Here is a 14,664-nt window from a genome sequence, read left to right on the forward strand (position 1 = left end):
TTAAATCCACTTCAATCAGTGTAGATGAAGGGGAGGAGACCGGTTAAATAAGGATTGTAATCCTTGAGACAATTGAGACATGGATTGTGTGTGTGTGCCACCCATAGGGTGCATGAGCAAGACAAAGGATTTAAGTGCCTTTGAACAGGGTATGGTAGTAGGAGCCAGGCGCACCAGTTTGTGTCAAGAACTACAATGTTTCTGGGGTTTTACGCTGAACAGTTTCCTGTGTGTATCAAGAATGGTCCACCACCCAAAGGACATCCAGCCAACTTGACACAACTGTGGAAAGCATTGGAGTCAACATGGGCCAGCATCCAAGTGAAATGCTTTCGACACCTTGAATTGAAGGCTGTTCTGAGGGCAAAAGGGGGTTCCTAATGTTTAGTATACGCTGTGTATATAGAGAGTTGAGCCATTGCAGTTGAAATTTCCGAGAGCATCTCTTTCTCCTACATACAGTTGAAGTTGGAAGTTTACATACACTTAGGTTGGAGTCATTAAAACTCGTTTTTCAACCACTCCACAAATGTCTTGTTAAATTAACAAACTATAGTTTTGGGAAGTCGGTTAGGACATCTACTTTGTGCATGACACAAGTAATTTGTTCAACAATTGTTTAAAAACAGATTATTTCACTTATAATTCACTGTATCACAATTCCAGTGGGTCAGAAGTTTATATACACTAAGTTGACTGTGCTTTAAAAAGTTTGGAAAATTCCAGAAAATTATGTCATGGCTTTAGAAGCTTCTGATAGGCTAATTGACATAATTTGAGTTAATTGGAGGTGTACCTGTGGATGTATTTCAAAGCCTCCTTCAAACTCAGTGCCTCTTTGCTTGACATCATGGGAAAATCAAAAGAAATCAGCAAAGACCTCAGAAAACAAGTTGTAGACCTCCACAAGTCTGGTTCATCCTTGGGAGCAATTTCCAAACGTCTGAAGATACCACGTTCATCTGTACAAACAATAGTACGCAAGTATAAACACCATGGGACCACGCAGCCGCCATACCGCTCAAGAAGGAGACACGTTCTGTCTCCTAGAGATGGATGTAATTTGGTGCGAAAAGTGCAAATCAATCTCAGAATAACAGCAATGACCCCAAGCATACTTCCAAAGTTGTGGCAAAATGGCTTAAGGACAACAAAGTCAAGGTATTGGAGTTGCCATCACAAAGCCCTGACCTCAATCCCATAGAAAATGTGTGGGCAGAACTGAAAAAGCATGTGCGAGCAAGGAGGCCTACAAACCTGACTCAGTTACACCAGCTCGGTCAGGAGAGATGGGCCAACATTCACCCAACTTATTGTGGGAGCTTGTGGAAGGCTACCCGAAACGTTTGACCCAAGTTAAACAATTTAAAGGCAATGCTACCAAATACTAATTGAGTGTATGTAAACTTCTGACCCACTGGGAATGTGATGAAAGAAATAAAAGCTGAAATAAATAATTCTCTCTACTATTATTCTGACATTTCACATTCTTAAAATAAAGTGGTATCTTAACTGACCTAAGACAGGGAATTTTTACTAGGATTAAATGTCAGGAATTGTGAAAAACTGAGTTTAAATGTATTTGGCTAAGGTGTATGTAAACTTCCGACGTCAACTGTAGCGATTGCTAAGTAATAATTGACACTTCCAAATTGTGTTTTTTATTTCAGATAGTTTTCAAAACCAACGAAGACACACCAACACTGTACAGACTTGGATGCACATTATGCAGAATGGTAATCAATAAAAACGTATTTTAAATTCGCAGTTCTGTTTTGTTTGTTTACAGCGGGTCATTTCATAGGGAACCGTAGGAGGAGCTCTCGTATTGTTACATCATCAACATTTAGAGAATAAATACGCTAACATGGCAGATGTTCTAAAACCTGGCCGACCTGTTTGATATACAGTACCAGTCAGCAGTATAGACACGCCTACTCATTCAAGGGTTTTTCTTTATTTTTACTATTTTCTACAATGTAGAATAATAGTGAAGACATCAAAACTATGAAATAACACTATATATACTACACACTTGTATATTTAATATTTTAGATTCTTCAAAGTAGCCACCCTTTGCCTTGATGACAGCTTTGCACACTCTTGGCATTCTCTCAACCAGCTTCATGAGGTAGTCACCTGGAATGCATTTCAATTAACAGGTGTGCTTTATTAAAAGTTAATGTGTGTCATTTATTTCCTTCTTAATGTGTTTGAGCCAATCAGTTGTGTTGTGACAAGGTAGAGGTGGTATTCATGCTGCCTTCTAGGCAGAGTTCCTCTGTCCAGTGTCTGTGCTCTTTTGCCCATCTTAATCTTTTCTTTTTATTGGCCAGTCTGAGATATGGCTTTTTTTGCAACTCCGCCTAGAAGGTCAGCATCCCGGAGTCGCCTCTTCACTGTTGATGTTGAGACTGGTGTTTTGCGTGTACTATTTAATGAAGCTGCCAGTTGAGGACTTGTGAGGTGTCTGTTTCTCAAACTGGACACTCTAATGTACTTGTCATCTTTCTCAGTTGTGCACTCGTCAAGTCTATTCTCAGAACAAGAATAGACTTGACGAGTTTCAGAAGGTTCTTTGTTTCTGGACATTTTGAGCCTGTAATCGAACCCACAAATGCTGATTCTCCAGATACTCAACTAGTCTAAAGAAGGTCAGTTTTATTGTATATTTAATCAGGACAACAGTTTTTAGCTGTGCTAACATAATTGCAAAAGGGTTTTCTAATGATCAATTAGCCTTTTAAAAGGATAAACTTGGATTAGCTAACACAACGTGCTATTGAAACACAGGAGTGATGGTTGCCGATAATGGGCCTCTGTACGCCTATGTAGATATTCCATAAAAAATCTGCAGATTCCAGCTACAATAGTCATTTAAAACATTAACAATGTCTACACTGTATTTCTGATCAATTTGATGTTATTGTAATCAACAAAAAAATTGCTTTCCTTTCAAAAACAAGGACATTTCTAAGTGACCCCAAACTTTTGAATGGTAGTGTATATACAGCATATATATGGCTCTGGTATGAACCATCTTCACTGGCCAGTAAAACAAAGTCAGATGCTGATCTGATGATAATGTCACTCTCATCTGCAGGCACTGGCACACAAGTGAGATCGACATCAGCATTCACACACACGTTAACCCACCTGGTCTGAGGACGCGGTCCAGGCGGTCGGTGGTCTTGGGCGGGGGTCTGCGTGCCCCGCGCGGGGAGCGTGTGTTGGGGGATGCAGCCGGGGAGTTGGGCTCTGGGGGGAGGTCTGGGGGAGGGTATCCTCTCTGGATTAACACCTCAGCAGCACACAGCAGACACACACTGTGCTGGCACGGCAGGATGATGGGCTGCTTCACCATCTCAGTACACACCGGGCAATGCAGCTCCCGCTCCATACTCTTCATGTTAGACTGGAGGACGAGAGAGGGAGGGGGATAAGGGGTTGGAGATAGAAGAGAGACGGGGAGAGGAGTTAGAGGAGCAGGGAGAGAGGAAGCAAATAAAGGGTGAGTGAGCAGGGGAGGGTGTGAGGAGAAAGAGGGGGAAGTGAAAACAGGAGTGAGAATGAGGCAGAGGAAGATGAGAGAGAGGGAGAGAGAGAGAAACAGCATCTTACATTATTTAACCATTCCTGGTTTAGAATTTATGTTGGACATATGAAAGGAGAAAGCAGGTGTGTGTGTGTGTGTGTATAAATACCCAGGCCAGGGCTGACTAAGGCGCTACAGCCAGTCTCCTTAAAAACGAGTCTAATCACTTCAGTCCAGCTGTCTGGCCAACAGCATGATGTAAACCCAGTATAGAGGAGTAATAGATCCTTCTATCTATAGCTTTGTTGTAGGACTAGTTGCTTCTAACCTTCCTCAGTTCAGTTAACACAAGCCACCATGATGGTGAGAAGAGATTCATTTTATGGGAACAATTAATTACTTTAAATTGGATTTCAACGCACAAAATAGGCTATATTACCGGGCAAGGCCTAGCCGACTTCACCTTCCCTAGGCCGGCTATGGACATTTCAATGGGATTCATGATAGGCCAAGGCTACTGGCTACCGGGAAAATAGCATTCACATCGATTAGGCTTCGATAAGAATGACGACACCTCTCTCTCTCCTCTATCAATGTTTTTTCTTTCCCTGGCTCGGCAGAATAGTCGGTGTCAGCGGGTCCTTTCTGCGCCTATGTTGCGCGAGAGCCAGGACCGCCGCCGCGTGCTGGCGCTCCCTGAATACCGTTTCTATGGCGACAAACATCATCCGTTCCCTGCTCACCGTGTTGCGAGATAGCAAATCATATCATCGGACCCCTTGTTTTTGTCTGTCTACGTGGGGGTACGCATTCGACCGATAGGCTTCAAAAATATATATATTGGCTATCCATTTAATCCTCATTTCACCCTTTACCTCATAGCTAGGTGTGTCAATAACCAGCCGATAGTGACCAGCCGCAGGCGTCAAGCCAAAGTGTTGGAGCCAAATACCACCCATTTCTAATTTATAGCTCAGACTTATTGATGAATGTCTGGTTCAATTTTAGTCAATCTAATAACAAAAGCAGACCATTTCACATTGAAGAAAAATATAGCCTAAGAATAATGTTTGAAGGATGATGAAATGTTGATACCAAAATGTATGTGAAGGCCTCTATATCTTATGTAGGCTAGCCTACGTGGCGTGCTGAAAACAGTTAAACTAAAAACATTATGCAATATTAATAACATTATATATATAGCTTAGCTGAGGCATTTCTCTCTGAACGGCCAGTTGAAATACAGGTAACCTTACCACATTTATGTTTGCTATAGCCTCGGTCTGGTGGCCTACAGAATAACAAAATAGGCTCCAGTCTCCACATCCCATTTATGGTAAACAAATAGGTCTAATTAACCATCACCACACTTACGCTGATTTGAACGAGTGCGTCCATCATAGACGTAAACGCCTGTAGTTCTGCTTCAGCCATCCTTTAGGATCAAAACGCGGTGTTGATGTTGAATGTAGATGCGTCTGTCATGTTGATGTTGCGAATGTTGATGCGTCTGTCAAATTCACAATCGTAGCCTAGGCCTAGTAATATATTCAAATATGTTGTCCTAGGGTGAATAAAGAAAAATGTTAAAAGCTTGGTCAATCAACCATATGTAGCCTAGGTATAGGCTATCGCACAATAGTCTGACTGGATGTATATGGTCTGGAGTGCGCAGCGTTGACTTCTGTCCCTTTCCACTGCGCTCGCGCTGATAAGGTAATGTTCAATAGTGGGGGATAGAGCATGCGTGGTGATTTCTGCTGAGTGAAACAGGTTCAAATGCTCTCTCCCGCTATCTCTGTGTGTGTGTGTGTGTGTGTGTGTGTGTGTGTGTGTGTGTGTGTGTGTGTGTGTGTGTGTGTGTGTGTGTGTGTGTGTGTGTGTGTGTGTGTGTGTGTGTGTGTGTGTGTGTGTGTGTGTGTGTGTGTGTGTGTGTGTGTGTGTGTGTGTGTGTGTGATTGTGTGCAGTGGCGGTTCTAGCTTGTATGGCCCCCTGGGCGACCACCATTCTGCACTAACTGTAATTTGTATTCTGACATTTGGAACAACACAAATAAATAAACATAACATTTAAAAATATACAAATATAAAAATATATACAAAAATAAGACTAATAAATAACAAAAATAAGTTACAAAGACAAATAGAAACAAACTAGGGTTGATTTGTCACTCGAGCATCAATACATTATCCATCCCCCAACACTGTCAACCAAGAGTCAAGACTAAACCAATTCACCTTGGTGGTGTGCAGACTGGTTTTATTTTATTCTTAACAATTTCGCACACACCAGAAAAAATGCAACAATATGTCTGTGATACTATATAGTATTCACAGTATTATGAATGAATTGTGGTTTATTTGGTAGCATTTGGTAGTGTGACTGATTTTACTAATTGCATTAGTACTGTACAAAGTTAGAGGTGCGCTATTTCATAGATTCCCCTGCTCCCCCTACCTCCGGCTTCCAGTGGGGAGACCTGAGGTCAACCTACCCCCGCCCCCCTCCCCATCTCATACTTCTGAGTGGGAGACCTTCGCTACACCCGAAATAACATCTGCTAAATATGTGTATGTGACCAATAAAATTGGATTTTATTCTTGCCACTAGATGACGACGTGAGATTAATAAAACGCTACTAAAATGACGCGTTCACGAAGAAGCGTTCCTCATCCTCAACTCGTCTGTTTCCGTCCTAAATCGTTAACGGAACTCGATGTTCTTGAACGCACCCCAGATGTAAGTTGTTGTAGCAACGAGCTAAGCCATGCATGCAGCTGAAGCGTCTGTTGTTTCTAGTCCTAGACACAGTTGTTTCAATTAATGGTAAATAAATCATCAAATGTGGCTAGTTTTTGGCTTCAAATATTGACTAACGAGTTGAACAACGTCGTATGTCCTGTATTGAGTACATTAGCTAGCTAAGTTAGCACTATCAAGGTGAGTGTGCGGATAAATTAGCTTATACATTTGCTAATAGTAACGTTACTTAGTCTACACATTGTAAATAAAATGCTGTTAATATTCATTTGTGTAGTCTTAACGTTAACGTTAGTAGTCTAGCTAACATTTACAGTCAATATTGTGTTGCATTGTAGCAGGCTCAAGTCAACACACGGATTTTGTTGTTTCTATTGGAAATATTAACTTTAACGTTACTTGTCAACGTTTGCCTATTCCGCCTCTTTATTCTAGGCACCATAGTACCCATACAGGCACATCTTTGCTGGAGAAATGTCTGCAGTCAGCAGCCTGGTCCCGGCTCGATTCCTGACTCTCACTGCTCACCTCGTCATCGTCATCACCATTTTCTGGTCACGGGTATGTTCACGAGTTCTGAGTACTGTCAAGGTTCTGGACAAACCATATCCTCTGTGTGTGACATGTCTCATGTCTGTATCTGGTGTTAGTAAAACGTTTACTGTTGACAGGAGAACAAGAGGAGACAATAGGACGAGGTGGATAATTTTATAATAAGGCAGTTTAATTACATGTAAAGATATCTTAGTAAAATCTTGCAGCAAGGCTCTTTCAGTCTGACTCCTAGTGAATCGTCCGGAAAAGAGGGAGTTTCCAGAATTGTTCAGTACTATATAGACAACAAGCAAAGTAGGTAGATCTGCGAGTCCGGCCTTCCGATTGGTCGATCTGGGTCTTGGGTAGTCCTGATCAGGCCTGGTGTCCACGTTCCATTGGTTCCTGAGAGTTCTTTGTCCTGAGGTCCAACCATGGGTTGGGTGTGTCTGTGTGATTGTCATGGGGGAGGGGAATTGTGGGTGCCGTGTATATGTCCTATGTGTCCAGCATATGTCCAAGAGAAAGAGGGGGTGTGTATGTTGTGTCAACTTATAGGTAATGTTGAGAAGTTGTTAAAACAAGTTACCAATATCTAATACAATTTCTTACACTGGCATCTAGAAGACACCAGTTGTTGTTCACGAGATCATCAACATGCTCGTCTATAATATATTGTGTCTCAACCGTGCTCAGAATCTAGTGATACTGTGTAGATCTATCTCTGAAGTAATCATACTCATTGTCCCACAGGAGAACAATGTTGAAGCTTGCCTGCCTTTGGATTTCACACAGGACCAATACGACAAGGAGGACACCAAGTAAGCATCTTTCACCCAGGACAGGACTCCTAACCCTGCACCCACACAGTCTATCCAAAAAGAATTGCTATAGGTTTTGAGAAATCACTTGTCTTACACACTCTCTCCCTCTATCTTTCTCTCCTCTATCTTTCTCTCGCCTCTATCTTTCTCTGTCTCTCTCTTCTAGGTTGGTGGTAGCGTTGTCAGTCACCATGGGTCTGTTTGCTATAGAGCTGGCTGGCTTCTTCTCTGGTGTGTCTATGTTCAACTGCACCCAGGGCCTCCTCTGTATCCTTTACATGTTCTCAAAACTCTTCCACAAAACCCTGTACATTACCAAAGTACACATAATGCATAGTACAGCAGTGGTCACCAGTCCTAGTCCTGGAGAACTACAGTTTGCTTTCGTTCTTGCCTAGTCCTAATTTTGCATGGCCAGTCACATCAACAAGTAGGCTACTCAAGGTCTTGATGTTTTGTTGAGTAGCTGAGTGTTGGTGGTGGGCAAGAATGAAAGCCTGCACACAGTGTGACTCTCCAGGAATAGTGAAGAACATGGGAGGGAATCGATAGATGTAAGCAATATGCAGGAAGTTATACCCTTCTTTCAGATCAGCAAGGAGACGTTAATATGGGCACAGATATAAGGTTGAGGAAGTAATCTTTTTATTGGTTTGGTTAAGATTCCCTGACTCAGGACTCCCTCCCCATACACCATCCATTCATCCATCTCTCCATCCACACACTAGCGACTGCAGTCCATGCCAGTGCCTCTGTGGCTCTGCTGTTCTTTCTGTTTGAACAATGGGCATGTGAAATATACTGGTGGATCCTTGCTTTCTGCAGGTCAGTGTTTGTGTGTGTGTGTGAGATTCTCAGAGGTTTTGTTTCCCTGACTGACGTCTCCTCCAGCGTTGGCTGTCCACTGCAGTGCATCCGTCTCCCTGTCTTTCTTTATCTTCCAGAGATGGGAGTGTTGGACATACTGGCTTATTTTTGCCTTCTGCAGGTTTGTGTGTGTGTGACAGACAGACAGACCGACAGACATCGTGTGTGTGTGACAGACAGTTATCGTGTGTGACAGACAGACAGACATCGTGTGTGACAGACAGACAGACATCGTGTGTGACAGACAGACAGACATCGTGTGTGACAGACAGACAGACATCGTGTGGGACAGACAGACAGACATCGTGTGGGACAGACAGACAGACATTGTGTGGGACAGACAGACAGACAGACATCGTGTGTGACAGACAGACAGACATCGTGTGTGACAGACAGACAGACATCGTGTGTGACAGACAGACAGACATCGTGTGTGACAGACAGACAGACATCGTGTGTGACAGACAGACAGACATCGTGTGGGACAGACAGACAGACATCGTGTGGGACAGACAGACAGACATCGTGTGGGACAGACAGACAGACATCGTGTGGGACAGACAGACAGACATCGTGTGGGACAGACAGACAGACATCGTGTGGGACAGACAGACAGACATCGTGTGGGACAGACAGACAGACATGGTGTGTGACAGACAGACAGACAGACATCGTGTGGGACAGACAGACAGACATCGTGTGGGACAGACAGACAGACATCGTGTGTGACAGACAGACAGACATCGTGTGTGTGTGTGTGTGTCCTGGAGTTATTTGGGTCATTTTTGCCTCGTGCAGGTTGATGCTTTGCTTATAATGCTGCCATCCTCTCTATCTCCTGTAGTGTTCTCCCTGCGTTTGTGGAGATCCTACTCTTCATCGCAGTGTTCGGACTGAAGAAGAAGCCACTATAACCGAGAGCAGTGTTTCACATCGATGTTTGGTCTGGAATGTAGTGTCCATCCTTCCCAGCACTTGTACACAGCTGTGCAAGTGTGTGACACATTGTGACTGTTCAACAGTGTCAAGGAGACATATCGGATGTTAGTGATGTTGAATGGTGATCGTAGTGACAAAGACAAAAGAGCTGGTTAAGATGTGGGTGGTCGTAGCTGCAGTATCCGATACGGTGACAGCATAGGTTCGAATCTGGCCTTCTGACTTTTGACACACACCCTTCTCTATCTATCCATCAATAGTCAGATTATTTTATTTATTTTAAGCTATGGTCTGTGTTTCAGGATTCAATGGTTGTGTGGACTGTGGACGTTGTTGATGGAAACAGAGCTACTGTATGTACCAAGGCAGAGAGGACGATTTCTAAAAACTCCAGCGTAGTGATCCTAATTGCTACGCTGAATGTATAGACACAAGTAACCATCTTTCTCTTCACCATGCTAAATGGTCCTGTGTACCATAGGATTTTAGTACCACCTTTTTAAAACGTTTACCTAAAAAATCATGTTTTATCAAGCTGTAGCTATCCCAGTTTGTTTTGAATTTCATTGTAGAGTCACTTGTAAACCATTCCTTCCTTTTAAGATGCTTTTGAAATTAATCTATAATGTGGTGATATCTGATGGTAGCTACACCCCTATATGTCAGTGTTATTCTTATTTTTTTACGATTAAAGTATTTTACCTGTGTAATCTAGTATTTATTTCATAAACACCCTTTGAAAAATGTGTGCAGTGGGTGTGTCAGTCTTGACGCACTATTTGCGTTGCTAGAGTCTGATTGGCACTTCACATTCGACTCCTACGTGTGCCACCTCTCACCGGTTCCGGGTAGCAGAAACGGAGCTTGTTCCTGGAGCTGCCTGTGTTTTGAAAGGATATCGAAACGCATGATCTTTTGTGTCAAAAACGTAATTATTGCTTAAATATTAAAACATGGGTAAGTTCTGCAAGGCTACTGTTTAATTTTGATCAATGTTTGTGCGTTGAACATATGTATTGAGGGATAGCAAACGTAAAGGTATCTAGCTAACGATAGCTAGCTGTGTAATGGTAGGCTTGCCATTCATTTTTAACTTTGTTAGTTACGTAGCTATTTTGTGCAGAATACACTTGCCAACAATATATATATTTCTTCAGTTTAACGGTAGGTAGGCTGTGTTGTCAAAATGTATGATAAAGTTCTCTTGTAGCTACCTAGTTAGGTATTTTCATTATTCGAGAGAGGGTGTTTCCACACGGAATCTTTCAAGAGTGTACACTGACGTGGCGTAAAGATTGCTGTTAGGATGCAGTGAAATGTTTCGTATAGGCTAGTTATTTTATGTTTCTGTCACTCAAAGATGAAATATAAACCCAATTGTTGATATTATTATTCTGTTAGAATCTGCCATCTTCAGTCCAGCTGCAGCCCCTTAGATGATTGTTCTACTACTGTCACAAACTATGTGTAATCTGCCTCTCCCCTCCCTCCAGCGGTGAACACAGGCACATCCCTGGTTCTGTCCAGTCTGTTCTCTGTGTTGGTGTTTGCTGGGATGCAGATGTTCAGCAGACAGCTGGGCTCTACAGAGTTGCTCACCATCCTGGGAGGCTTCCTGGGCTCTGTCCTCTTCATCTGCTCCCTCACTGTATCCTCTTTACACCAAAACACACCACAACATAGCAGCACTGCATACAATGCAATCTAGGTAGACCTCCGATAGGCTTAGGGTTTTAAACTTGTCAGAGTAAGCTGTTTGTAAAGCCAGACAGCTAAAGTCTTTTGTTTATGTTCTGTGCTCCCTTGAGTTCCCAAGTGATGGAAGCAGACAGTCAGTCGGTTGGTTCTATAGTCCACATGCAGCACTGTGAGTCATGGTGGCAGGATTGTTTATTTTTTTATTTCACCTTTATTTAACCAGGTAGGCTGGTTGAGAATAAGTTCTCATTTACAACTGCGACCTGGCCAAGGCTAAAGCAAAGCAGTTCGACACATACAACAACACAGAGTTACACATGGAATAAACAAACATACAGTAGGAAAAAAAATCTATATACAGTGCGTGCAAATGAGGTAAGATAAGGGAGGTAAGGCAATAAATAGGCCATGTGTGCGAAGTAATTACCATATACCAATTAAACACTGGAGTGATGAATGTGCAAGTAGAGATACTGGGGTGCAAAGGAGCAAGACAAATAAATAAATACAGTATGGGGATAAATAAATACAGTAAGGATCACTGAACGTCTAAAGGTCTAATGAAGCTACCACATTAGGTGTCTCTTCTCTCCCACTGTGTGTTTCCCTCCTTAACCCTTTCTCCAACCAGGCCTTCAATAACCTGGAAAACCTCATCTTCGGCAAGGGATTCCAGGTCAAGATCTTCCCAGAGAGTAAGTCTGTCTTCACAACTACAGAGTGATGCACAGAATCTATTTCCTGTGTTTCACACACATTCACTGAGCCTCTTGTCATGTGTATGGGTGCATCTGAATAGTATAGCGTCTCAGCACGCACTCGGTCCTGTTTTAATGGGTGTTCATTTCTCTCCTCTCCACCAGTCCTGGTGTGCCTGTGCCTCTCTCTGTTTGCCTCTGGGCTGGTGCACCGTGTGTGTGTCACCACATGGTAAGTATGAACTCAGACTACTGACAAACCCAGGCGCACCAAACACAGAAACTCTCTTGACAACTGAACTCAGTGATGAAAGGAAGGACTTATGGAATAGCAGAGAGCCTATCCAACTGACAATCTCTTAGAAGAAATAGAAACTATTGGAACCAAGATTTAAAAAATAACTGATATTGGCACAAGATGTAAGTAATGTTGGAACAAAGCTAATGACATTACAGTTAACTAAAATGTATGCTTAATCCAGCATAAATTCATGTATTGAATTTATTATACAAGAGACAAAATTCACGAATTCTACAGGACAACAGCAGAGATGTCTAAAGCGTAAAACTACTAATGACTCAATAATTCATGACCTTCTGGAAATGTTATAAAATCCAAAAGTTATGGGTGGAGTTGGAAAGATGGCTCAGAAGTATTACAATGTAAATTAGCTTTTAATTAGTCTGTCTGCATATTTAAAGACATGGCATATGAGGGTGCAATGGGTAGGACAACACTTTTCTCAATCATTAAAAAAAACCATATACTTCAACTGGAAATCAACCAATCATCTGTCGTTCACGCAATGGAAAGGTCAAATGCTTTAGGATCTAAAAATTTAAAGTGCGCGGGTGACTGAGAGAAACAGATGTGTGCTGTTTGAGGCCATGTGGCAGAAAGTGAGGGGGTGAGGGTTGGTGGGTCTGGGCAGGAGTGATGTAGTTAATGTTTGTATGATGTCGTCGTTTGTTTGTGTATGTTTTGTATTGTTGATCAAATAAAATCTTATAGGGAAAAAAGGAATAGTAATGATGATGATAACAGTACTACTATTATCAATGAACTTGGGGTGAAGTTTAAGTTTTTTCTTCTCAAACCAAATTGTGCTGTTGCTGTGCTGACTATTTTATTTTGTTCTCTCTCCAGTCTGATATTCTCTCTGTTCGCCCTCTACTACATCAACAAAGTGTCTGCTGCTCTGTACCAGGCAGCCGTTCCCACGGTAATGCCAGCCAAGGCTCCCAGCAAGGGCAAGAAAAAGAACTAAGTCACTAATTAGATCAAACTTTCATACCGTCATCCAATCAGCATCCACTACAACGGCTAACCAGGCAAGGGAGAAATGGTGCAGGTTAGCCAATGACAGCGTACCCCAGTTTCCTTTTTGTAGGTCGTGCCAACCAGCAATCTTACATATTTTCCTTGACTTCTTAACTCTATGATCACTGATCTCCAAGGACTGGACATCTCTCAGCAGTATAGATAGCCTGAGACCTACCCAGCCCATCATACACTGTTCTCAGCAGTATAGATAGCCTGAGACCTACCCAGCCCATCCATACACTGTTCTCAGCAGTATAGATAGCCTGAGACCTACCCAGCCCATCCATACACTGTTCTCAGCACTATAGATAGCCAGAGACCTACCCAGCCCATCCATACACTGTTCTCAGCAGTATAGATAGCCAGCCCATCATACACTGTTCTCAGCAGTATAGATAGCCAGAGACCTACCCAGCCCATCCATACACTGTTCTCAGCACTATAGATAGCCAGAGACCTACCCAGCCCATCCATACACTGTTCTCAGCACTATAGATAGCCAGAGACCTACCCAGCCCATCATACACTGTTCTCAGCAGTATAGATAGCCTGAGACCTACCCAGCCCATCATACACTGTTCTCAGCACTATAGATAGCCTGAGACCTACCCAGCCCATCCATACATTGTTCTCAGCACTATAGATAGCCTGAGACCTACCCAGCCCATCCATACACTGTTCTCAGCAGTATAGATAGCCTGAGACCTACCCAGCCCATCATACACTGTTCTCAGCAGTATAGATAGCCTGAGACCTACCCAGCCCATCCATACACTGTTCTCAGCGGTCATGAGGCCTTTGGTGAACAAAGGAAGCAGTTTGGGATCTAGCCAGAGTCATGTCTCTACATTCCCTACATCATCCCCATGTACTCAGCACTTGTTTCAAACTGCTTGTCTACAGATCCATATTTTTGATTGAAGTCCTTTTTGTTTTGGTATGAAAACTTTGTTGTTAATGAATTTGTAATTAAAACCAATTGAAAATAGTGTCTGTCTAGATTTTTCTTGGTTTAAGCTACTTGAAACAGACAAGTCCAGGTAAGCACTGCCGCTTCAGTGCTGCTATGGGCAAAGTTCCCCTTATAGATGCTCCAGGTACACACACATCTGACATCCCTTTTACAGAGCAGCCATGTATTAAGATGCTTTAGCTCAAAGTTGTAGCACACCAGTATACACAATGGATTTTTGATGAAAGGAATATTATTTGAAAGTACAAACAACTTAGTTTTTGGAAATGGGTCTGCTGAAGATCTGATGATCAAGGTGGAATGTAGGACAAAAAATCATATTGAACTCCGACCGAACCGTTTTACTCCTAACAAGATTTACCCAAATATACCGTGGGGAGAACAAGTATTTGATACACTGCCGATTTTGCAGGTTTTCCTACTTACAAAGCATGTAGAGGTCTGTAATTTTTATCATAGGTACACTTCAACTGTGAGAGATGGAATCTAAAACAAAAATCCAGAAAATCAC

At 42.5% G+C, this 14,664-nt stretch overlaps 3 protein-coding genes across 6 annotated transcripts in view; 2 read left to right on the forward strand and 1 right to left on the reverse strand.

Annotated features, from left to right (window-relative positions):
* LOC129857117 (tripartite motif-containing protein 46-like) overlaps nt 1-5,327 on the reverse strand; it is a 34,676-nt gene extending 29,349 nt beyond the window's left edge. Inside the window, exons 1-2 of one of the 2 annotated variants that reach the window (XM_055925062.1) lie at nt 4,910-5,289; nt 3,157-3,415 (exon numbers count right to left, since the gene is read on the reverse strand). In XM_055925062.1, coding sequence (XP_055781037.1) covers nt 3,157-3,415; nt 4,910-4,969 — 319 coding nt within the window. In that variant the 5' untranslated portion in view covers nt 4,970-5,289. Of the gene's footprint in view, nt 1-3,156; nt 3,416-4,909 lie in introns of both variants that reach the window. The other variant, XM_055925061.1, reaches the window with a different exon arrangement.
* Nucleotides 5,328-6,085: 758 nt separating this feature from the next.
* On the forward strand, nt 6,086-9,530 carry LOC129857126 (transmembrane protein 107-like). 3 transcript variants are annotated; one of them, XM_055925078.1, is made up of 6 exons: nt 6,086-6,275; nt 6,732-6,857; nt 7,584-7,651; nt 7,821-7,921; nt 8,546-8,642; nt 9,366-9,530. In XM_055925078.1, the coding sequence occupies exons 2-6, from the start codon at nt 6,771-6,773 to the stop codon at nt 9,433-9,435; spliced, it is 423 nt and encodes a 140-aa protein (XP_055781053.1). In that variant the 5' UTR covers nt 6,086-6,275; nt 6,732-6,770; the 3' UTR covers nt 9,436-9,530. The 3 variants fall into 3 exon arrangements, with proteins under 3 accessions (XP_055781053.1, XP_055781052.1, XP_055781051.1); XM_055925077.1 differs by lacking the exon at nt 8,546-8,642 and adding an exon at nt 8,383-8,479 and having other exon boundaries at nt 6,219-6,476; XM_055925076.1 differs by having other exon boundaries at nt 6,226-6,476.
* Nucleotides 9,531-10,280: 750 nt separating this feature from the next.
* LOC129857127 (keratinocyte-associated protein 2-like) lies at nt 10,281-14,169 on the forward strand. Its single transcript, XM_055925079.1, has 5 exons — nt 10,281-10,417; nt 10,954-11,108; nt 11,790-11,853; nt 12,022-12,088; nt 13,004-14,169. Exons 1-5 carry the CDS (start codon nt 10,414-10,416, stop codon nt 13,122-13,124), a joined length of 411 nt encoding a protein of 136 aa, XP_055781054.1. The 5' UTR covers nt 10,281-10,413; the 3' UTR covers nt 13,125-14,169.
* Nucleotides 14,170-14,664: the final 495 nt, after the last annotated feature.

This window comes from Salvelinus fontinalis, chromosome 6, assembly GCF_029448725.1.
Source record: "Salvelinus fontinalis isolate EN_2023a chromosome 6, ASM2944872v1, whole genome shotgun sequence".
Lineage (NCBI taxonomy): Eukaryota > Metazoa > Chordata > Actinopteri > Salmoniformes > Salmonidae > Salvelinus > Salvelinus fontinalis.

Bases quoted from the DNA above. Each gene is read 5' to 3' on its own strand.
- LOC129857126 (XM_055925078.1), top strand. From the start codon at position 6,771: ATGTCTGCAGTCAGCAGCCTGGTCCCGGCTCGATTCCTGACTCTCACT. The intron at 6,858-7,583 runs GTATGTTCACGA...ATTGTCCCACAG, and splicing joins TCACCATTTTCTGGTCACGG to GAGAACAATGTTGAAGCTTG. The intron at 7,652-7,820 runs GTAAGCATCTTT...TCTCTCTTCTAG, and splicing joins TACGACAAGGAGGACACCAA to GTTGGTGGTAGCGTTGTCAG.
- LOC129857127 (XM_055925079.1), top strand. The intron at 11,109-11,789 runs GTATCCTCTTTA...TTCTCCAACCAG, and splicing joins TCTTCATCTGCTCCCTCACT to GCCTTCAATAACCTGGAAAA. The intron at 11,854-12,021 runs GTAAGTCTGTCT...CCTCTCCACCAG, and splicing joins GGTCAAGATCTTCCCAGAGA to TCCTGGTGTGCCTGTGCCTC.